This window comes from Nycticebus coucang, chromosome 8 (assembly GCF_027406575.1).
Source record: "Nycticebus coucang isolate mNycCou1 chromosome 8, mNycCou1.pri, whole genome shotgun sequence".
Taxonomy (NCBI): Eukaryota; Metazoa; Chordata; class Mammalia; order Primates; family Lorisidae; genus Nycticebus; species Nycticebus coucang.
In genome coordinates this window covers 89,501,403-89,526,212 of record NC_069787.1, presented here as the reverse complement: position 1 = coordinate 89,526,212, position 24,810 = coordinate 89,501,403, and the positions used below count along the sequence as shown (strand labels likewise).

The 24,810-nt window shown below is 47.9% G+C and overlaps 1 protein-coding gene across 1 annotated transcript; it reads left to right on the top strand.

Moving 5' to 3' along the window:
• The first annotated feature begins 1,126 nt into the window (after positions 1-1,126).
• Positions 1,127-11,643, top strand: LOC128591385 (uncharacterized). The gene is made up of 2 exons (XM_053598835.1): positions 1,127-1,631; positions 11,135-11,643. Exons 1-2 carry the CDS (start codon positions 1,493-1,495, stop codon positions 11,641-11,643), a joined length of 648 nt encoding a protein of 215 aa, XP_053454810.1. The 5' UTR covers positions 1,127-1,492.
• Positions 11,644-24,810: the final 13,167 nt, after the last annotated feature.

Here is a 24,810-nt window from a genome sequence, read left to right as displayed (position 1 = left end):
ATTCCAGAGAATCCTTAGCTTTATCTCTTTGATGCCCTCGCACTACCCTGTGTGTTCTCCTTTCCCTGTGTTCTGTCTGTTGGAACTTCTCCTTCAGATACTCTTGTCTCCCTAGCTGGGTGTTGCGGTGGGCACCTGTAGTCCCAGCTACTCAGGAGGGAGGCTGAGGCATGAGCATCACTTGAGCCCAAAAGCCTGAGGTTGCTGTGAGCTATGATGCCTTGGCCCTCTACCCAGGGCAAGAAAATGTGTGTGTGTGTGTGTGTGTGTGTATGTGTGTGTATTCAATATATATATATAAAATATATAGAGATTATATATATATATATTCTATCTCTCATCTTTAGACTCCTTAAGGAAAATTGCATTTCAGAGCTTGTTCAAGTTCACTTGGCCCCTCTGCCATTTGTGTTTTTTCTGATGTTTAATCTGGTCTTTTTTTTGTTTTGTTTTTTGAGACAGAGTCTCAAGCTGTCACCCTGGGTAGAGTGCTATGGCATCACAGCTCACAGCAACCTCCAACTCTGGGGTTCAAGTGATCCTTTTGCCTTAGTTTTTCTATTTTTAGTAGAGACGGGGTCTTGCTTTTGCTCAGGCTGGTCTTGAACTCCCCCTCAGCCACCTCGGCCTCCCTGAGTGCTAGGATTACAGGTGTGAGCTACCACGCCCAGCCTGTCCATCTGGTTTTTATTCCTACTGATGTTTTTCATTTCCGAAATGGAAAAAGCACATGTTAGCGCAAAGAATGAAACACTGAACATATATATATATTTTTTGTAGAGACAGAGTCTCACTGTACCGCCCTCAGGTAGAGTGCCGTGGCGTCACACGGCTCACAGCAACCTCTAACTCTTGGGCTTACGTGATTCTCTTGCCTCAGTCTCCCGAGCAGCTGGGACTACAGGCGCCCGCCACAACGCCCGGCTATTTTTTTGTTGCAGTTTGGCTGGGGCTGGGTATGAACCCGGCACCCTCGGCATATGGGGCCCCACTCACTGAGCCACAGACGCCGCCCCCTGAATATTGTTTTAAAAGGAATTTATTTAAAAGAATTATAGATACATACATGAAAGTTACAAACATTCAAAGAAAATTCTCAATTTTAGATGCTGAGACATTTCAAAGGTCAAACCATGTGCTGATTTGTGTCTGGCTGCAAGCTGGTGAGGACACTGTGCGGGACCCTCTGTGTGAGGCACACGGCCTGGAGGATGGCTTTCAGGGGGAGGAAGGATGTCACCTTCTTGGACAGATCATAAATGTAGGAAAGCCCTCGGGCAGGGAGGGTGCCTTGGTGGGCGGGAAGTGCAGGAGTCAGTGGCCGGGCAGATGATGTCAGGGGCCTGCATGGTGTGGGACCTGGGAGTGCAGAGCTCCTGATACTTGTGTCTGGCAGTCGGCAAGGGCTCCTGGCATCAGGAGGGGATGAGGCCCGGACTCCTTGGGCTGCTGTCTTTCAGGGGGGCAGTGGCAGGGAATTCCACTGGATTCAATGTCTGTGTGGGCACAGAAGGTGAGCCTTGGGGACCGGGAGGAGCCACATCCCCAGCCCCACATCCAGAGAGAGGTCCACGCTGTGGCCACAGCAGAGAAGCAGGAGATGGTGCAGGAGGAACTATCTTCAATGTGGGGTAAGTTATTTGTTCTGTGACTTCATTGATCCACATGAATGTGGGTAGAGACTTGTTCCTTGACCCCACCTGATTCCTAGACATCTACAGGAGAGGAAAAGAAGCCTAGATGAGTTCATCAGTGAGTGTTAGGGGGATCCCCTCCTTTCACTGTGAGTTCCAGGACCCCCCCCCCATGCTCTGTGGGCTTCAATAAACTGACCCATGCCCCTGGGGGTGCAGAATTTAAGACACATCAGAAGCTTGTCCAGAAAGAGCGGAGGCCTCATAAGCTGTCTGAGTTAATTTCTAGGTGTGAGCAAACCTTCAGTGAGAAGCAGCCTGGTATCTCCAAGTTATTCCCTTCCCCTCAAGATAATGGACTTTGCCAACGGCCATTTCCTCTGAACTTCATAGGTTCTATTTCTTTCATAAGCTGTGAAGTGATAATTCCCAGTGAAATCTGGAAATCCTTACCGCCTAAATCCCTGAGCAGGTTTTGAGGTCTGAATGGCTGACTGTCTGTCTGATGCTGAGTGGACAAGGTGGTCCTGGTCAAGGGGAAGTCTGTGGGCTCGGGGCTGGAAGCTCGCTGGGCCTGGGAGAAGGAAGGCTGCGACCTGCAGGACCACAAGGAGCAGAGGCAGAGGTTACATCTGGCAGATCCTTTTCAACCCACAGTGCTCTCCTTTGATTCTCTGGCAGCAGCTCCAGGCCTTTGTGACAGCAAGGTCACAGTGTGACACCTGGCCAATCACAGTGCTCTCGCTGTGCTCTCACAATGGGCCTTGAGGCGATGCCCTGGAGACACTGCCCACTGAACCCTTCCCCTGGGGTCCTCCAAAGCTCTGAATTTGAGGAGAAAAGCCCTTTTACTACCAGTATAAATACCTACTTCTTTCTTTCACTAGTTGGCACACCTGGGAGAGGACAGTTATTTAAGTTATATGAGCTTTAATTTCCGGGAGATTAAATCTGTTCAATTTTTAAGAGTAGCCTGTATTTTAAGGGTGAATTTCCATCTGTGATTTCATTTAAAAATATGATCAGATAAAATTAGGTCACAATTATCCAAGGGGATCTTTAACAAGATTGTTTAAGAGTATGCCAAAATCGGGCAGTACCTGTGGCTCAGTGGGTAGGGCGCCAGCCCCATATGCTGAGGGTGGCGGGTTCAAACCCGACCCTGGCCAAACTGCAACAACAAAAAAAATAGCCGGGCGTTGTGGCCGGGGCCTGTTGTCCCAGCTACTCAGGAGGCTGAGGCGAGAGGAAGGCCTAGGCCCAGGAGTTGGAGGTTGCTGTGAGTTGTAACACCACAGTACTCTACCAAGGGTGATAAAGTGAGACTCTTTCTCTAAAAAAAAAAGATAATAAATAAAAAAAGAGTATGCCAAAATCTTAGAGTGAACAGCATCATTGGGCGACAGAAAGCTCTCCTAATCTGGGTGTTGAACAATTCAGTGATTTTTACATGAGGGACTATATAGACAGGGTTATTCAGAAAAACAGAACAAACACAATCCAGCATCTCTCCACCAACAGAGAGAGAAGCGAGAGAGAATTGTAAGGAATTGGCTTACACAATTGTGGATATTGAGAAGTCCAAGGTGCTGGGGTCCTGCCCAAAGAGCAGCGTCCGCTGAGACCCGTGGCAACTGGCAGCAATCGACTGAAGAAATACAGAGTTAGAAGCGACAGTAAAAGACAGGAGACGCAGAGTGGAATTAAAAGCAGGAGCTCAGGGACCCATTGCCCATCCGGGGATTCTGGAAATGGCCCAGAGTGTTTGCTCCACTCTGATTTTTTTTGAGACAGAGCCTCAAGCTGTCACCCTCAGTAGAATGCTGTGACATCGCAGCTCACAGCAACCTCCAACTCCTGCGCTCAAGCGAGTCTCCTGCCTCAGCCTCCCAAGTAGCTGGGACTACAGGCGCCCGCCACAACACCCAGCTATTTTTTGGTTGCGGCCGTCATTGTTTTTTTTTTTTTTTTGGTAGAGACAGAGTCTCACTTTATGGCCCTCGGTAGAGTGCCATGGCCTCACACAGCTCACAGCAACCTCCAACTCCTGGGCTTAAGCGATTCTCTTGCCTCAGCCTCCCGAGTAGCTGGGACTACAGGCGCCCGCCACAACGCCTGGCTATTTTTTGGTTGCAGTTTGGCTGGGGCCAGGTTTGAACCTGCCACCCTCGGTATAGGGGCTGGCGCCTTACCGCCCAGCAGCCATCATTGTTGTTTGGCAGGCCTGGGCTGGATTCCAATCCGCCAGCTCAGGTGTACATGGCTGGCGCCTTAGCCACTTGAGCCACAGGAGGGAGCCTCCACTCTGATTTTATTGGAGTCTATTTGCCCAAGGAGAAGATGAGGGAAGGAACAAAGACATTAACAGTTTCTCGGATTGATGATATCAGCTTCTATTGTTATTTTAATTAACCTTAAGGGTGGCCTTCAGTAATCTGAAATCTGAGCCTTGTACTGGGAAAGCCTCCAGCTTGAGGTCACACACACAGCTTTCTAGGGAGGTGTTAAGCTCCGCTAGTTCTCTGTGGAGTAAAAACACCACCAGCATTCATTTCCTCTGAGGGATCAGTGGGAGGGAGGCATTTTCCTCCCATCACCACCACAGAGGATTTTCCTCTGCAATAAGGGATATAAGCTCTTCTGCCCATATCTCAGAGCTCAAGCTACTACCTTGGTCTCTGCCCCAGGCAAATGCAAATTTCCACAATGGGTATCTGCTTTGCCTGTTTAATGGGCAGGAAATGTCCCAGAAGATGTATCTTTTCTAGGACTTGTCATAGCCTCTTCTATGACCATTATTCTCAGAGTGTTCACAGACCCAGTAGGGTGTTTGTAAGCTGTATCCCCAACAGGCTAGAATTTCAGAAAAGGCAAGAAGCTTCCTAGCAATGGCTAGCTTAAATGTAAACTAGCTGACTTTTCTTTGTTCCGACTCACTCAGCTTACTTTTTAGTTTTCCTCTTTTTCTGGTGGTGCCTTCCTTTGCCAAGAATGAGGTCTTTGGTTCCCATTCTCCCAGCACAGACCTAGGAAGCTGATAGCGTAAGTCTGAGTCCAAGTCAGTTACAATTTAGCTAACAAATCAATTATTTATAAAATGTAGCAGTGTAAGAAATTTAAAAGGTTAAACTTAAAAACACACATCCAAGGCCAGGTGTGGTGGCTCATACCTGTAATCCCAGCTCTCTGGGAGGCTGAGGTGGGCGGATTGGCTGAGCTCAGGAGTTTGAGATCAGCCTGAGTAAGAGCAAGACCCTATCTCTAAAAATAACCAGGCATTGTGGCAGGCGCCTGTAGTCCCAGCTATTTGGGAGACTGAGGCAACAGGATCACTTGAGCCCAAAGAGTTTGAGGTTGCTGTGAGCTATGATGCTACAGCACTCTATCAATGGTGACAAAAAAACAAAACAAATCACATCCATTATTTTTATCATTATCTTAGTTATATATTTTACACTTACAATTTTTTTTTCTTTTTTTGGCCGGGGCTGGGTTTGAACCCGCCACCTCTGGCATATGGGACTGGCGCCCTACTCCTTGAGCCACAGGTGCTGCCCTACACTTACAATTTTTAATATTAAATAAAGTTATGGAAATAGTGGAAGCATTTAATTTATAAAATCAATGTAGTAAATTTAGGAAGTTTAAATCCTGAGAAATCTAATTTTGGTCTTGAACAAGCCAAAATATTATACTAACAATTAGAAAAAAGATAAATTAATAATGACTGAATCATGCTAAAATTTTTCTTTATTTTGAAATTGATGTCTTTTCTTATCTCATAGCTGGTTTAAAAGCTATTAGGTAAATATACTTTCTAGCATTCCTAAAAAGAAATATATTTATAGTTGAATAATTTTTTTTTATTTTTTATTTTTTAGAGACACAGTTTCATTTTGTCACTCTCAGTAGAGTGCTGTGATGTCACAGATCACAGCAACCTCTAACTCCTGGGCCTAGGCAATTCTCCTGCCTCAGCTTCCTGAGAAGCTGGGACCACAGGCGCCCACCACAACACCCGGCCATTTTTTGTTGCAGTTTCACCGGGGCTGGGTTCGAACCCTTGGTATATGGGGCTGGTGCCCCACTCATTGAGTCATAGGTGCCACCTGATAATTGAATAATTTTTATTTATTTATTTGCAGTTTTTGGCTGGGGCTGGGTTTGAACCCACCACCTCTGGCTTATGGGGTTGGCGCCCCACTCCATTGAGTCACAGGTGCCACCCAATTTTTTTTTTCTTTAGGCAATTTTGACTTTATCTGTACTAAAAATTCCTACAATAGGCCAGGTACAGTGGCTCACACCAGTAATCCCTGCACTTTGGAAGGCAGAGGTGGGAAGATCCTTTGAGCTCAGGAGCGTGAGATCAGCCTGAGCAAGACTAAAACCATCTCTACGAAAAATAGAAAAAATTAGCTGGATGTTGTGGTGGGCACCTGTAGTCTCAGCTACTCTGGAGACTGAGGCAGGAGGATTGCGTGAGCCCTGGAGTTTGAGGTTGCTGGGAGCTAGGCAGACACCATGGGACTCTAACCTGGGCAACAGAGTGAGACTTTGACTCAAAAAATTAATTAATTAATTAATTAAACCCCCCCCCCAAATTCCTAGAGTATGTGCATAACTACTGAATGCAACTTTTACTAAGTCTTTCAAGCTTTCAAAGAGAGAAAAAGAGAAGAAAGGGGAGATAAAAGATGAGAAGGAACTGGCTTTAGACAAATAGCTGATCATTTTTTTCTCTGTAAGAAAAGTGGAGAAAAGTATGTTCGCGTGTGCACGCGTGTCATCTATATGGTTCATGACAATTCTATCAAGCTGTAAAAGTTTTTCTTTTGGGGGGACAGCGTCTCATTGTGTCACCCTGGGTAGAGCGCTATGGCATCCTAACTCATAGTACCCTTAAATTCTTGGGCTCAGGTGATCCCCTTGCCTCAGCCTCTGGAGTAGCAGGGACTATAGGCACCTGCCACAACACCTGGCTATTTTTATTTTTATTTTTTTGAGACAGAGCCTCAAGCTGTCGCCCTTGGTAGAGTGCTATGGCATCACAGCTCACAGCAACCTCCAACTCTTGGGCTTAAGTGATTTTCTTGCCTCAGCCTCCCAAGTAGCTGGGACTACAGGCGCCTACCACAATGCCCGGCTATTTTTTGGTTGCAGCCGTCATTGTTGTTTGGCAGGCCTGGGCTGGATTCGAACCTGCCAGCTCAGGTGTATGTGGCTGGCGCCTTAGCCGCTTCAGCTACAGGTGCTGAGCCAAGCTGTAAGATTTTTAAAGACAGTATTTGCGAAGGAAGGAGGTGATGTCTCCCATGTGAAACAAAATGATCTGTCATTTAGACAAAGACAATTTTCCTCATGAGGGTGGTTCCATTTTTGGTATCTTGAGTCTCCTTAAAATGTCTAGCCAAATTACTTTTATGCAATAGAGTAATTTGCCAGCCAACATTTTCGTTTCCCTAACAGCCGCAGTTTCCGACTTGAAGCCATCCACAAAATGTGGGAAGGGCACTGAAAATGTCAGCATTGAAAAGCTTATTTTATATTAGTGACAGCTGAGGAATATTTTGGAGAGGCATATGTGTTGAGTTCCCATTGTGTTTAGAAGCCTCCTCATACCAATTCAAAAAGGGAGACCATCGGGCAGCGAGGTTTTTGTTTTGTTATTGAGTTTTTGTTCTAGGACAACTCTCAAAAGGACAATTTTGCCATATCAAAATTCCCCCAAGTGGCCACTCTAATGCAAAGTTATTTTTGGTGAAATGTTGCCAGTTAGAAAGCTGTGCACGCGCATTAGCATTATGGTGAGAAAACACAAAGGAAGCAGGTGTTTGGCCTGAAAGAAGCAGAAAAGACACCGTGAGAACTGCCGTGTGGCCATAGGTTGATGCTTGTTTAGCTCTGTGTCTTGGAGCCAAAGACCAGTCATCACCAATCATTAGTTTCCCAAGGCTTGGAAGACAAAGCCCCCAGAACAGGCTTATCAAGAGCTGAATGCCGGGCGGCGCCTGTGGCTCAGTGAGTAGGGCGCCGGCCCCATATACCGAGGGTGGCGGGTTCAAACCCAGCCCCGGCCGAACTGCAACAGAAAAATAGCCGGGCGTTGTGGCAGGCGCCTGTAGTCCCAGCTGCTCAGGAGGCTGAGGCAGGAGAATCGCGTAAGCCCGTGGCTGGAGGTTGCTGTGAGCCGTGTGACGCCACGGCACTCTACCGAGGGCGGTAAAGTGAGACTCAAAAAAAGGGCTGAATGCCGAGTGCTGGGATGGGATGGGAGCGAGTCAAGTCCTACCCCTGCTGAGAATCACAGCAAGCCAAGTTTCCAAAATCAGGCACAATGAAGCAATGGAATGAGTTCCTACTTCCTGGGAAACCTGGCCTCGTGACAGAGATGGAGGGAGAAGTGCTGGGGACAGAAGAGAGAAAGGAGGCGGACAAGGGCCTAACCAAACCCAGTGGCCGGAGGGGATGAGCTGAGGGGCAGGGCAGAGGTTTCTCTCCCCACTTAGCAATGGCCTTGTGCCAGCAACAGCCCCACAGCAGCCCCTGGGAAGACTCAGCCTGCTAGTTCCTTGGGGGAAGTCGCCCATAGTGGGCTGCTGAGTAGAGAGCACCTGGGCTCATAGAGGAGATTAATTTGTCACTTAGCTCCCAAAGTACTATGGGTTGCCACATGTTAGGCAGGTCTGGGGGGGAGTTGGTGGGGGAACTCCCATCTTGGGGCCATCCCATCTTCTGCCAGCTTTGGTCCACCGGGCGGGGCAGCCCCAGGTCAGAGTCAGCCTGGTGAGGACTCAGGTGGGCCTGGATTGGAGCAGCGTCTGGGTTAGCATCTGGCGACATGGAGGACAGGACCTAATTCTTTGGGAGACAATGGTATGAGGCTCAGGGCAAGGCAAACTCAGTTGAGTGAGGAGTGGACCTGTGGGCAATTTCTTATCCAAGAAGCCCTGGATTGCTGAACACAAACTAACCCTGTTGGCAGTGGACATCCCCACATCTTCCTTGTCTACAAATTCATATTCCAGAAAAAAATCCCCAATGTTGTTTTTAGAGCCATGTGATGGGACAGCCAGAAATCAGGAGCTACGAGAAGGGGAAGGAGATTGCAGGTTGGGGGTACTGGGCACTATGACAAGAGGGTGGGGGTGGCCTGAGGCGTAAGTAGGGGGCTGCTCTGGAGAGGTCTAAGGTTGCCAGGAGGAATCTAGGGTGGGATAGAGCCAGAATGCTTTACACAATAAAGATCAGGTTGCTAGGAGCCTCCAGCCTTCTAATAGTCCTCTTGCTCTCGGAAGTTCCCTCTAAGACTCCTCCACCCAGAAGCTTCTAACAGGTGAGCTTCAAACCCTTCATACCTATGCAGTCCCCCAGCTCCTGGCCAGCCCTTATCTGTTCACACACCATACCCTGCTTCCAAACACCCGGTTCTGGGCACTTTTGTAGGAATGGCTGCTGTGCTCCTGGCCCTGTGGCTCACTTCATATGGGCTGCAGGTGTTAGAGCTGCGAATGGTGCTGGCATGTGCTTGGAGGTTTCTAAGGGGCGATGGTCCCTGTGTGTATTCTACAGAATTAGAAGCAATTTCATGGAAAGAAAGAAGAAAGAGTGGTCCAGACTTGCAGCCTGTCTCCGGCGCTGGCCCTGGAGACGTGCTGATATGGTGTATGAGTCTCCTATTGCCACTGTAACGAATGGCCACAGACAGAGCTGCTTAGAACAATACTGATTTATTGTACCACTATAAGGCTGGAGGCTGGCCACCTTGGCTTAGCACTCTGCTTAGGGTCTCATAAGACCAACATTAAGGGCTTGGTGCCCATAGCACAGTGGTTATGACACCGGTCCCATATACTGACGGTGGTGGGTTCGAACCTGACCCCAGCCAAACTGCAACAACAACAAAATAGCCGGTTGTTGTGGCAGGCACCTATAGTCCCAGCTACTTGGGAGGCTGAGGCAAGAGAATTGCTTGATCCCAGGAGTTTGAGGTTGCTGTGAGCTGTGATGCAACAGCACTCTACTGAGGGTAACATAGTGAGACTCTGTGTCAAAAAAAAAAAAAAGACCAACATCAAGGTTTTGTCTACTTTGGGCTTTTATCCAGGGGCTTTGGGGAAATCCATTTCCAGGCTCATTAGTTTTTTTGACACGGTTTCCACTTAGTGCCTTCCATCATCAAGTCAGCAACAGCGGGCTGAGTCCTTCTAAGGCTTTGAATCTCTGTCCCTCGGAGCCGGGTCAGAGAAAGTGCCAGATTAAGCCACTGGGCTAATCCAGGTTAATATCCCTCCCAAGTAGCTAAGACTACAGGGGTATACCACACCTGGCTAATTTTTTGTAGAGGTGAGATTTCACTGTGTTTCCCAGACTGGCCTTGGACTCCTGGCCTCAAGTGATCCTCCTTACATAGGTCATCCAAAGTGCTGGGATTATAGGCATGAGCACCATGCCTGACCACAACCAGCCTTTTCTTAAGGAATATAGTAGAATTCATTTTTATTTATTTATTTATTTTTTCTTTTTCCTTTGTTTTTCTTTCTTTTCCTTTTTTTTGAGACACAGTCTCACTCTGTCACTCTGGGTTGAGTGCCATGATGTCTTAGCTCATAGCAACCTCAAACTCTTGGGCTCAAGCAATCCTCTTGTTTTAGCTTCCTGAGTAGCTGGGACTACAGGTGCCCACCTCAACACCTGGCTGGTTTTTCTATTTTTAGTAGAGACAGGGTTTTGTGCTTGTTCGGGCTGGTCTGGAACTCCTGAGCCAAGTGATCCACTCACCTCGGCCTCCCAGAATGCTGGGATAATAGGCATGAGCCACCACACCCAGACCAATATAGTAAATTTAGTTGCATAGAAAAGACTAGAAAATGTCAGAGACCATTGCCCATAACTGTTTATATTCCATTTAATTATTGGTTTACCACACATACACACACACAAGTGAACTAGGTCAGGATATAAAATATACTTAATGTGCTTGGTTAAGAATAAAAAATTTGGAAAAGATGATTTAAAAACAAAAAGAAAAAAAACCCTGGCTCAGCGCCTGTAGCTCAGTAGCTAGGGTGCCAGCCACATACACCAGGGCTGGCAGGTTTGAACGCAGCCCAGGCCTGCCAAACAACAATAACAACAACAACAACAACAACAAAAAATAGTGCCTGTAGTCCCAGCTACTTGGGAGGCTGAGGCAAGAGAATCGCTTAAGCTCAAGAGTTGGAGGTTGCTGTGAGCTATGATGTCATAGCACTCTACCCAGGATGACATAGTGAGACTCTGTCTCGAAAACAAAACAAAACAAAAAACCCTAGACTTCATCTGGGTTCTCCAGTTAGGCCCTCCCCTCCCCCACAATCCTGGGAGGATTTCAGGAGTGTCAGGGACAGGTGTGGTTCAGGTTTATGGAAGCCAAGGCCCTAATGGCTCCTTCCAACCCTCCACCCCGCAGATGGAGAAGGGAAGATAAACCAGTATTTTCTCACTTTTCTTCCTTTTAGATATGTCTAGGAGTCAGTTTGGACAGGGGAAGAAACCTCTAGATACATTTTTCTGGGCAAATGAGATAACTGGAGAGATCACTTACCCTCCACTGAAAGCTGGCGCACCTGCAGCTTCTCCTGAGAGACCGGGAGAGTGGTCAGGGTCTCAGTGTGAGGGTGCGCGGGGGGCTCCCCCCAGTCCCCAGGGCCTGGCCGCTGCATCTGCCCACAGGTCTGCCCCTCTGCTCTCCCCTGAGGCTTCAGCGGAAGACAAAGACTTAAGAAGCACCCTCCCACCCACCGTGACCCAGGTCAAGGCTGGGGTGCTGAGGCCCCTGAGGCTCTCAGAAATCCCTGTCACCATCTCACCTCCCGGACAGACTCTGTCAGCACTTGGAGCACTGGGCGCCCTGGGCCCAATCCCTCAGCCACAAGCCTCGACCTTCTCTGTCAGCTCTTCTGCCCCCTGGGCCTTCACCTACAAGCTGAAAAATGTCCTTACTGGGAATAACCGATTTTCCTTCTGAACCTTGAGAGATTTTGACCACGTCCTTTGAGCACCTTTCTGAGCCACACATGGCCAGAGCGGCCACCTGCCTGCACATCTCGGGCTCTGTGAAGACTCCCTCTGTCTCCCCCAGAAGAACAGCACTGGCCCCAGGGTTCTTATTGCAATGTGCCAAATGCTTTCAAACCCAATATAAATTTTAGATTCGGTCACATAATGTTTTCTAGAACTTCCTTTACCTCCTAAGCTGTCTTGGTATTTTACTCCTGATTCTCTGGGTTTCTGATGTTGTTGTCAAAGCAGGACGTTTAGTTTCCAGCCAAAGCTGGGATGAATGGGACCTGCAGGCCTGGTGTCTCTGGGGCACATCAGGGAGCCACCTGGGTTGGGGGCAGCACTCAGGGCAGAGAGGATCTAGGACCTTGCACGGAGCCCTCTTCTTAGGTAGCCTGAGGCTGGAGGGAGGCAGCAGTTGACTTGGCCCTTTCGGGCACAGCCATGGCCCTCCCCAGCTCTGTGCTGTCCCTGGGCTGCTGACAGGACGGGCTCTGGATGAGCCTTTGGTAGGACAGTGGGCAGATGGGGACAGTGTTCTGTTCCCTGGGCACTGCCTCTCAGTCCTCTAGGACAGAAGGGACTCAGGCAGGGTGGGAAGCAGCCCCTCACAGGCCTGGCCCTCCTTGGTTAGGCTGGCTAAGGGCAGCAGGAAGTCTCCTGGGAGATAGCAGGATCCTGGGGGGAGGACAGTGGAGGCTGGGTCCTGGTACACTGAGGGGTCTGTTTGAGGAGGAGCTGCTGGAGAAGCTACTGGTGTCTCTGAACAGGTGCCAGGAGGCTCCAAGCTCCAGGGGAAATGTCTCCTCCAGATGGACTTATAGTCCATCAGGGTCGCTGGAGGGGAGTGGGTCATGGAGAACAATGTCAGATGGCTGTAGCCAGAAACCATCACCCAACCTGGCTGATATCTCTGCCCCTGAGCCAGCCTTGTAGCCCCGTCCTCAGCTTTGCCCAGGGAGAACTGTGCCCCTGCCACAGGGAGCCTGAGTCACCAGGTCTTGGGGAAGTGGACTTTTGGGGTTAAGGAAGAGAGGGGCTCCTTGGGTGAGGAAACCCTGGTGCCCTGGCTCTTGGGTGTCTCACCTAGAGAGCCCTGCTCTATGAGCACTGTTACCAAGATCATTGTTTTTTTCCCCCAAAGATGGGACTCTTTCCCAGTTGGTGTTCAGAAGCCAGCGTATGAAAGCAAAAGTGTTGAGCAGGTCAAGCTTTACTCATTTGGACAAGGCCTGGAGGAGGGGAGCACACTCACAAATCTCGCTGTGTGAAAGACGAGGGGGTTTAAAATGTAGATTTTTTTTTTTTGTAGAGACAGAGTCTCACTTCATGGCCCTCGGTAGAGTGCCGTGGCCTCACACAGCTCACAGCAACCTCCAACTCCAACTCCTGGGCTTAAGCGATTCTCTTGCCTCAGCCTCCCGAGTAGCTGGGACTACAGGCGCCCGCCACAACGCCCGGCTATTTTTTTGTTGCAGTTTGGCCGGGCCGGGTCTGAACCCGCCACCCTCGGTATATGGGGCCGGCGCCTCACCGACTGAGCCACAGGCGCCGCCCCTAAAATGTAGAATTTTTTAAAATGAAAAAAAGTGGATACTAAAACCAGAGGATGGAGTATTTATGCCTTTTCTGGGAATTGATGGAGAATTCTCCAGAACAGGAACACCACTTCCTCCTCATCCATTCATGGTCTCATCCTGTCGTCACCATGGTGACTGTCAACTGTTGTGGAGTTGGTGTGAGCATGGAAATTGATTATAATAAAGGTAGGGGTTGCTAGAGGTCAAGTGGACCATCATCTTGGATGCTGCTCTGGACACCAGGTTCTCAGGCATGCTAAGAAAAGCACAGTTAGGGAGACAGAGTTTGAGGGGGAGGTTATACTGGGTTATACCACAGGCAGTACACTGGGTAACAATGATGTCCCACAGGCAATGTGCTGGGTGACAGTGTCCCACAGGCAGTGCATTGGATGACATCTCTGCCCATTGGCATCTGCTCTGGCTCCAGCCCTGGAATCACCACACACAGGTGATGCTCCCAGGTCTTACCCTGCTCTTTGCTAGGCTCAGGCCTTCAGAATCCTCCATCCCAGGTGGAGCAGGCTAGAGGTCAGAGGTCAGAGGTTAGGGTGGCTCCATGCCCCTTTCTGACTAGGGTTGGCACATCATTCCAGGAAATGGGCCCAGGGATCATCCTGATTCTGAGAGCTCCCCCGCCTCCTTCCTCTTGTGCCAGCAGTAAGTGGGCTCTGAAACGCTCTGTTCCAGGCTGAAAACCCAGGAGCCCCGTTCTATGAGCTGGGGGGCATAGGCCTGGGGCCCAGCCTGAAATCTGTGGCCACTGTGCCCTGTCTCTCCCAGCCTCAGTTTCCCTCCTTGTAAAATGTGGCAATGAGCAAGGTTGTCTGTCAGGCCTGCTCAACATCACTGTCTGTGACTGTGTTCACAGGGCTGGGATGAGAGGTGGCAGGGAGGTCAGGTCCAGGGTGGGGTGGGCAGATCCCAAAGGCCTGGCTGCCACTGAGCCTGGCAGAGGGCAGGGCCCACCAGCTCCACAGTAAGTAAGAGGACTAGTGTGTGCTGTCTCTGGGCCACCTGAAGGGTGACCTTGATGAAGTCCTTGGTGTCATTGCTGGTGGGCAGCCCTGGGGCTTCTCCAGGACACATATCTCTGCATTGTCACTTGGCCAGCAAGTAATGGTGATCAGGTCAGGCTGAAAGCAGAGGGAAGGCCTGGGCCTGAGAGGGAATTCAGATCTGTGCCCTGGAGGGAAAGGCTGCCATGCAGGGGGTACTGGGCTCTTGAGCAGAGTTGTTGGCGCCAGGGCCCCCAATCCTGATCTCACATGGGCACTTAATGTCATGCTCAGCCAGCCCACACTAGTCCCAACAAGTGTCTCAGACAAGCCCAGAGAGATATATACTCAGCCTGCAGCAGGGGTCCGAGACCAGGGTTCAGTCTATACCAGCAGAGTCTCCAAGATAATAAATTCCTTGGATAATTTATTATTTGCCCTCAAAAAATCACTCAGAGCCATTTTGGGACAGCAGGGCCTAGACCTTTGCTTTGAGAACTGGCAGGGCCAGTTCTGCTGACGGTGTAAGCACTAGTCAAGGTTGCCTTGATTGCCTGTTTCTAAGATAGATGTCAGTCTGAAGTCTCAGGCTCTCTAGTCTGGTAAGCCAGCCAACAGTGGATGGGGTCCCCCACCAAGTAGGCTTGGTGGCCTAGGGCAGGTGACAATAAGGGTCCTGAAGAAGTTCACATTCTGTTTCCCCAATTGCAGGAGGAATGTGAGTTGGGGGGAATCTTAGGAGTTGAGTGTCCTTGGGATCACAAACCCAAGCCACACTTTCAGGAGTCTCCAGCCTGTTGGGTTTGTTCCATGCTCCCACTTGGGTGAGCTGAGCTTGCTGCACTATGGCTCAGACAGAGTCCTGTTTGGGGTAAAGTCCACATCACAGGTTTCTGTGTTTTCTGAGCAGAATGCGTATCAGGTTCTGGGTGGTCTGTCTGGCCTAGGGGAGGGGAGAGGGGTGCCAGGTTATCTGACCATTGTGATCTGAGGAGATGATTCCAGGGCAAGGGCTGAGGTCCTGAGGTCACCAGGCCAGGGGCTGCCACACAGCAATTGTGGGGCCAGTATGGGGCCCAGTAGGGAGCCCCAGGGCAGATTTCAGCTCTGTATGGAAGAGCTTCTACTTGTGCAGAGCTGCACCCCAACTTAGGAGCTGAGGAAGTAACAAGCTCTTCATCCCTGCAGGTGTGCAAACAGAGTTTGGGCAAGCCAGGCCTCCCGGCCTGCAGATGCCCCTGGTGTTGTTCTACCTACCATGCACTCGCACCAGGACTGGGGTGGCCTGGGCAGGGGGTCCTGGCATACCGCTGCTGTACCCTCCCCATCCAGCTGCTAGACACATAACTTTCAGTGAGATAACTGGCCCTCCGCTCCTGGCCACCTTATCTGCTACCTTGTCATGTCTGGTGCTTTCCAACCCACAGAAGCTGCTGTTACTCCCATGTGAAATGCTCCTTCTGACTCTGCCCCCAGGCTTAGAGCTCCATGTGAGGTGGTCCCAGGGTTTGGTGCCAGGCTCTGTAAGGGCTGTGGTGGAGCACCCAGGTCCTGAGGCATGGAGAGGGCATCCTGGCAGCAGGAATGGGCTGAGCAGAGCTCTGAAGGCTGGAAGGTGAGGAGCAGGTCAGGGCACTGGCCTAGCTGCAGATGGCAGTGGGGAAGAGGTGAGGATGGGAGTAGAAGGGCTTTGAGAGTCCCATGGAGGAACTGTGACAGCCCTGTGGGGACCACAGAGAGCCTCTGAGCAGGAGGGCAACTCTGAAGGGGGTGAGGGTTGGGCAGGGCAGGGCTTGGCTCAGGCAAGGCCAGGTTGAGATGGTGCAGGTATCTGCAGGGACAGGTAGTTTGAGCAGGTGCTGGGAGGGTGGGAAGCTAGGCAGGGCTGACATGAGGCCTGGAGCCAGGTGTGGGGAGCAGGGGGATGGGGGGACTGTCACCTTGGCCTCTGTCACCATGCTGTCTTTGAACAGGCCTTCCAGCAGCTCTTCTCCTCAGGACTGGTGTTGAGGCCTCATTGAAAAGGGCATGGTTGTAGCCATTGGATGGCAGAGACGCTCCCTGAGCTGCTTGGCCATAGCTGGTCCACAGACTCTGGATAAGCAGGAAACAACCCTCTGAGGCACCAGTGGGTACAGGCAGGCCAGCTGATGGCTGGGCTATGAGCAAGCAGAGGGAGGTGGAGCACGGTGGGGCAAGAGGCCTGGAGCTCTGTGTTCATGCAGAAAGGGCTGCGGGAAGGTGATGACCAGGCAGGGCCAGGGCTCTGTGCCTGTCACCTCCACACCTCTGAGCAGCTGTGCAGCAGCAGCTCAAGGCGAGCCCTTCTTCCTGCAGTGTGATTCCTGCACCATCCCTGAGAAGCCTGGCCCTGGCATGCTGTCTGAAGGAGGGTGCTTTATTAAGGAAATTCTGTCCATCTTCCCAGAGCTGGGAGTGGACAGCAGTAAGTAGCTAAGTGAGGCCTACAGCTACCCTGTCTTGGAACCCTGCAAGAGAAAAAAAGACTGTACAGAAGGCTACCGGGAAAAAGGGAGGGGCTGGAGCTAACCCAAACGCCCAAGAAACAGGGCCGGCCAATCGCCAATTGAAGCTGTAACCCATGGAAACCCTAACTTTGGGGATGTGAGTGGAAATGAAATAATGCTCAAAGAGGAAGAGAAAGTTTGTGCCCAAGGTGTCAGGTGAACCTGGCACAATGTCCACAGATACTCTCTGCTAAGACATTCAAGGGTAGAATGAGACAAAGTTAAGTGATCCCAAGTCACCAAAGTGTAGTGAGTTGAATGGTTGCCCCCAAAATAATATGTTCATGTCGTGGCACGCGCCGGGCCAGGTGCAGCACCCGCAGTCCTGGCCACCACCACCAGGGAGGAGTGGCCCGTCGCTGGCCTGCCTGTGCTGCGACCCCGCACCCTGTTCGCTGCATGCCCGTGACCCTCGGAACCCAGAGACAGAGTTTTGCTTTGTTGTTTGGTAGAGTGTGTGGCATCACAGCTCACAGCAACCTCCAGTTCTTGGGCTTAGGCAAGAATCTCTTTTTTGGGAGGTGGAGCAAGATGGCGGCCGAGTAACAGCTTCCCTGCAACTGGGAACGGTGAGCCTGGGGAGATAAGACTCCAGGCATCTCTGACTGGTGGGATCTTCCTATAATCATCCCTTTGAGGATACAGGGAGTCAGCAAGGGACTTCTGGACAAAAACAGTGGAAAACTGGCAAGTGGTTGTGTGTGTTCGATCCACCTAATCTCACCGGCAGTCGTAAGTACAAGCAGCAGTGAGACTCCAAACTGGAAAGGCCTTACCTGTGAACTGTTTCGGTGTTTTTGGACTTGGCACTCAGTTGAATTGCCTTGGGGAGAGCTTGAGCAGGAGTGCGGAGAACTCTAGGCATTGTCTAGGACCCCAGACTGAGCTGCTGAGCTGGACGGAGCTAATAGTGTTTGGCTGTGGGCCGCAGGGAGCCATTGTGAGAGAACTGCCCAGGCAAGCTCCTCAGGGTCGCAGAGCAAGGATTGGGTGGGAGCTAGTAACCTAGTGACTGAGTAGCCTAAAGGTGGGGACTGAGGTGCCTTATAGCCTTAACCCTCAGGGGCGAGTAAGACTGGTTTTGGCACACTGGAGTGCTGTGGCGTTACAGCTCATAGCAACCTCCTGGGCTTGGCACTGCCCGGACCTCTGTAAGAGCTGTGCTGCGACCCCGACCTGCAACCTGTGCCTGCCGGACCTCCACATGCCCTGACCAGGTACTGCGGGAGCCACACAACCCTGTGTCCTCCCTCCTGTACCCTCCCTGCCTCCACACTGGCCTGCTTGTCTGGCCAGGGACTCTGGTAGCCGCGTGCCCTCCGGAGCCCTCCCTGCCTCTGCACAGAGCCCTTCTCCTGGCCAGAGACTGCTGGAGCCTTGGGCCCTCTGTGCCAAAGTCACTGGACACCAGGCACTCCCAGAATCTTGCGCACCACCTCCTGCCCTGTTGCTGGATCTGGGTGTATCACACTTTGGAGCTGCTTCCACAACCAGAACTCCCTGGCTGGGGCAGCCCCAGAGGAACTACACAGGGTCACTCCCTACAAAGATCCAGCAACAAAAGAGTGATCCCGCTAGGGTCTAATCTTGGAGAGACACCTCCGCAACTCTGAGGACGGCCAGAGGCAACAGTGAAAAACAATCATGAGGCGAAATCAACAGAAAATCTCTGGCAATATGAATAATCAGAGTAGATCAACTCCCCCAAGGATCAATGGGGCAGACACTGCACAAGATCCCATGCACAAACAAATAGCTGAGATGTCAGAAATTGAATTCAGACTCTAGACAGCAAATAAGATTGAATTAGAATTCCAAGCAGTAACCCAAAATATATCTCAAGAATTCAACGAATTCAAAGAGCAAATGACCAAAGATTTTGACACACTGAGACAAGAAGTTGCAGCCCTCAAAGATCTGAGAAACACAGTAGAATCCCTCAGTAACAGAATGGAGCAAGCAGAAGAAAGGATTTTTGACATTGAAGACAAAGCTTTCGAACACTCCCAAACTCTCAAAGAAGAAGAGAAATGGAGGGCAAAAACAGATCACTCTCTCAGACAGCTCCGGGATAATTAGAAGAAAACCAATATTCATCTTATAGGGATCCCCGAAAGAGATGAAGTGGCTTCACTAGGCACAGAGTCTCTTCTCCATGATATTATGAAGGAGAACTTTCCAGACATGACAAGAGATTCTGAAATTCAGATAGCAGACAGTTTCAGAACTCCAGCACGACTCAACCAGAATAAGACATCCCCCAGACACATCATAATCAATTTCACTAAAGTTAATATGAAGGAGAAAATTCTGAAAGCAGCCAGACAAAAGAAAACCATCACCTACAAGGACAAGAATATTAGAATAACTGCAGATCTCTCTGGTGAAACCTTTCAAGCTAGAAGAGGATGGTCATCGACTTTTAATCTCCTAAAACAAAGTAACTTTCAACCCAGGATCCTGTACCCAGCTAAACTGAGTTTCATTTATGATGGAGAAATTAAATACTTCAATGACATTCACATGTTGAAGAAATTTGCCATAACTAAACCAGCTCTCCAGGATATTCTCAGACCTATCCTCCATAAAGACCAGCGTAATCCTCCACCACAAAAGTAAACCCACCCAGAAAATTTTGATCAAATTCCAACTTCCAGTCGCAAAGGGATTAAAAATGTCCACTGGACTCTCGAAAGGCTTATCAATATTCTCAATTAATGTGAATGGTTTAAACTGTCCTCTAAAGAGGCACAGGTTGGCTGACTGGATACAAAAACTCAAGCCAGATATCTGCTGCATACAAGAATCGCATCTTACATTAAAAGACAAATATACACTCAAGGTGAAGGGATGGTCATCTATACTCCAGGCAAATGGAAAGCAGAAAAAAGCAGGCATTGCAATCCTATTCGCAGACACAATAGGCTTTAAACCAACCGAAATAAGGTTTCACCAACCGAAATAAGGATAAGGATGATTACTTCATATTTGTTACAGGTAACACTCAGTATGATGAGATTTCAATTATTACTATTTATGCACCCACCAGAATGCACCTCAATTTATAAGAGAAACTCTAACAGACATGAGCAACTTGATTTCCGACAGTTCCATAGTAGTTGGAGATTTTAACACCCCTTTGGCAGTGCTGGATAGATCCTCCAAAAAGAAGCTAAGCAAAGAAATCTTAGATTTAAACTTAACCATTCAACATCTGGACTTAACAGACATATACAGAACATTTCATCCCAACAAAACTGAATACATATTCTTCTAATCAGCTCACGGAACATACTCCAAAATCGACCACATCCTAGGCCATAAATCTAACCATAAATCTAAATTTAAAAAAATAGAAATTATTCCCTGCATCTTCTCAGACCATCATGGAATAAAAGTTGAACTCAATAACAACAGGAATCTGCATACCCATACAAAAACATGGAAGCTAAACAATCTTATGCTGAAGGATTGATGAGTTATAGATGAGATTAAGAAGGAAATCACCAAATTTTTGGAACAAAACAACCATTAAGACATGAATTACCGGGCGGCGCCTGTGGCTCAGTCAGTAAGGCGCCGGCCCCATATACCGAGGGTGGCGGGTTCAAACCTGGCCCTGGCCAAACTGCAACCAAAAAATAAAAATAGCTGGGCATTGTGGCGGGCGCCTGTAGTCCCAGCCACTTGGGAGGCTGAGGCAAGAGAATCGCTTAAGCCCAGGAGTTGGAGGTTGCTGTGAGCTGTGTGAGGCCACGGCACTCTACCAGAGGGCCATAAAGTGAGACTCTGTCTCTACAAAAAAAAAAAAAAAAAAAAAAAGACATGAATTACCAGAACCTTTGGGATACTGCAAAGGCAGTCCTAAGAGGGAAATTTATAGCACTGCAAGCCTTCCTCAAGAAAACAGAAAGATAAGAAGTTAATAACTTAATGGGACATCTCAAGCAACTGGAGAAGGAAGAACACTCCAACCCCAAACCCAGCAGAAGAAAAGAAATAACCAAAATCAGAGCAGAATTAAATGAAATTGAAAACAAAAGAATTATACAACAGATCAATAAATCCAAAAGTTGGTTTTTTTTTTTTTTTTTGTAGAGACAGAGTCTCACTTTATGGCCCTTGGTAGAGTGCCATGGCATCACACAGCTCACAGCAACCTCCAACTCCTGGGCTTAAGCGATTCTTCTTGCCTCAGCCTCCCAAGTAGCTGGGACTACAGGCGCCCGCCACAATGCCCGGCTATTTTTTGGTTGCAGTTCAGCCGGGGCCGGGTTTGAACCTGCCACCCTCGGTATATGGGGCTGGCGCCCTACCAACTGAGCCACAGGCGCCGCCCCAAAAGTTGGTTTTTTGAAAAGATCAATAAAATAGATAAACCTTTGGCCAACCTAACCAGGAAAAATAAAGAGTAAAATATCTAATTTCATCAATCAGAAATGGTAATGATGAAATAACAACTGACCCCTCAGAAATTCAAAAAATCTTTAACAAGTACTACAAGAAACTCTACTCTCAGAAATATGAAAATCTGAAAGAAATTGACCAATACCTGGAAGTATGCCACCTACCAAGACTTAGCCAGAATGAAGTGGAAATGTTGAACAGGCCTATATCAAGTTCTGAAATAGCATCAACCATACAAAATCTCCCTAAAAAGAAAAGCCCAGGACCAGATGGCTTTATGTCAGAATTCTATCAAATCTTTAAAGAAGAATTAGTACCTATATTACTAAACCTCTTCCAAAATATAGAAAAAGAAGGAATATTACCCAATACATTCTACGAAGCAAACATCACCTTGATCCTCAAACCAGGGAAAGACCCAACAAGAAAATAAAATTATAGACCAATATCACTAATGAATATTGATGCTAAAATACTCAATAAGATCCTAACAAACAGAATCCAACAACACATCAAAAAAATTATACACCACGACCAAGTGGGATTTATCCCAGGGTCTCAAGGCTGGTTCAATATATGTAAATCTATAAATGTAAATCAGCACATAAACAAACTAAAAAATAAGGACCATATGATTATTTCAATTGATGCAGAAAAAGCTTTTGATACTATCCAGCATCCCTTCGTGATCAGAACACTTAAGAAAATTGGTATAGAAGGGACATTTCTTAAACTAATAGAGGCCATCTACAGCAAACCCACAGCCAATATGGTATTGAATGGAGTTAAATTGAAATAATTTCCACTTAGATCAGGAACCAGGCAAGGTTGTCCATTGTCTCCATTGCTCTTTAACATTGTAATGGAAGTTTTAGCCATTGCAATTAGGGAAGAAAAGGCTATCAAGGGTATCCACATAGGATCAGAAGAGATCAAACTTTCACTCTTCGCAGAAGATATGATCGTATATCTGGAAAACACTAGGGATTCTATTACAAAACTTTGGGGCGGCACCTGTGGCTCAAGGAGTAGGGCGCCAGTCCCATATGCCGGAGGTGGCGGGTTCAAACCCAGCCCCGGCCAAAAATCAAAAACAAACAAAAAAAAAAACTTTTATTTATTTATTTTTTGTAGAGACAGAGTCTCACTTTATGGCGTCACACAGCTCACAGCAACCTCCAACTCCTGGGCTTAAGCAATTCTCCTGCCTCAGCCTCCCGAGTAGCTGGGACTACAGGCGCCCACCACAACGCCCAGCTATTTTTTTGTTGCAGTTCAGCCGGGGCCGGGTTTGAACCTGCCACCCTCAGTATATGGGGCCGGCGCCTTACCGACTGAGCCACAGGCACCGCCCTACAAAACTTTTAGAAGTGATCAAGTAATACAGCAATGTCTCAGGCTACAAAATCAACACCTATAAATCTGTAGCCTTTATATATACCAACAATAACCAAGCTGAAAAATCAGTCAAGCACTCTAGGCCTTTCACGGTAGTGCCAAAGAAGATGAAATATTTGGGAATATACCTAACAAAGGACATGAAAGATCTCTACAAAGAGAACTATGAAACTTTAAGAAAAGAAATAGCTGAAGATGTTAACAAATGGAAAAACATACCATGCTCATGGCTGGGAAGAATCAACATTGTTAAAATGTCTATACTACCCAAAGCAATACATAATTTTAATGCAATTCCTATTAAAGCTCCATTGTCATATTTTAAAGATCTTGAAAAAATACTTTGTTTTGGGCGGCGCCCCGGCCAAACTGAAACCAAAAAATAGCCGAGCGTTGTGGCAGGCGCCTGTAGTCCCAGCTGCTCGGGAGGCTGAGGCAAGAGAATCGCTTAAGCCCAGGAGTTGGAGGTTGCTGTGAGCTGTGTGAGGCCACGGCACTCTATAGAGGGCCATAAAGTGAGACCCTGTCTCTACAAAAAAAAAAAAAAAAAGAAAAAATACTTTGTTTTATATGGAATCAGAAAAAAAACCTCGAATAGCCAAGACATTACTCAGAAATAAAAACACAGGAGGAATCACGCTACCAGACCTGAGACTGTACTATACATTGATAGTGATCAAAACAGCATGGTATTGGCACAAAAACAGAGAAGTAGATGTCTGGAACAGAATAGAGAACCAAGAGATGAATCCAGCTATTTACCATTATTTGATCTTTGACAAGCCAATTAAAAACATTCAGTGGGGAAAAGATTCCCTATTTAACAAATGGTGCTGGGTAAACTGGCTGGCAACCTGTAGAAGTTTGAAACTGGACCCACACCTTTCACCATTAACTAATATAGACTCTCACTGGATAAAAGATTTAAACTTAAGACATGAAACTGTAAAAATACTTGAAGAAAGTGCAGGGAAAACTCTTGAAGGAATTGACCTGGGTGAATATTTTATAAGGTGGACTCCCCAGGCAATTTGAAGCAGTATCAAAAATACACTACTGGGACATGATCAAACTAAAAAGCTTCTGCACAGCCAAGAATATGTAAGTAAAGCAAGCAGACAGCCCACGGAATGGGAGAAAATATTTGCAGGTTATACCTCCGATAAAGGTCTAATAACCAGAATCCACAGAGAACTCAAACGTATTAGCAAGAAAAGAACATGTGATCCCATCTCAGGGTGGGCAAGAGACTTGAAGAGAAACTTCTCTAAAGAAGACAGACGCATGATCTACAAACACATGAAAAAAAGCTCATCATCTTTAATCATCAGAGAAATGCAAATCAAAACTACTTTGAGATATCATCTAACCCCAGTAAGAGTAGCCCACATAACAAAATCCCCAAACCAGAGATGTTGGCGTGGATGTGGAGAAAAGGGCACACTTCTACACTGCTGGTGGGAATGCACACTAATACGTTCCTTCTGGAAGGATGTTTGGAGAATACTTAGAGACCTAAAAATAGACCTGCCATTTGATCCTATAATTCCTTTACTAGGTTTATACCCAGAAGACCAAAAATCACAATATAACAAAGACATCTGTACCAGAATGTTTATTGTAGCCCAATTCATAATTGCTAAGTTATAATTGCCAAGCCCAAGTGCCCATTGACCCACAAATGGACTAGCAAATTGTGGTACATGTATACCATGGAATATTATGCAGCCTTAAAGAAAGATGGAGACTTTACCTCTTTCATGTTTACATGGATGGAGCTGGAACATATTCTTCTTAGTAAAGTGTCTCAGGAATGGAAGAAAAAGTATCCAATGTACTCAGCCCTACTATGAAGCTAAATTATAGCTTTCACATGAAGGCTATAACCCAACTATAGCACAAGACTATGAGGAAAGGGCCAAGGAAGGGGAAGGGAGGGGGGAGGTTAAGGTGGAGGGAGGGTAATGGGTGGGGCCACACCTACGGTGCATCTTAGAATGGGTACAGGTGAAACTTACTAAAGGCAGAATACAAATGTCTACATACAATAACTAAGAAAATGCCATGAAGGCTACATTGAACAGTGTGATGAGAATATTTCAGATTGTATATGAAACCAGAACATTGTACCCCTTGATTGCACTAATGTACACAGCTATGAGTTAAGAATAAAAAAAAAAAGAAATTGTAACTATAACAACAACAACAACAAATACGTTCA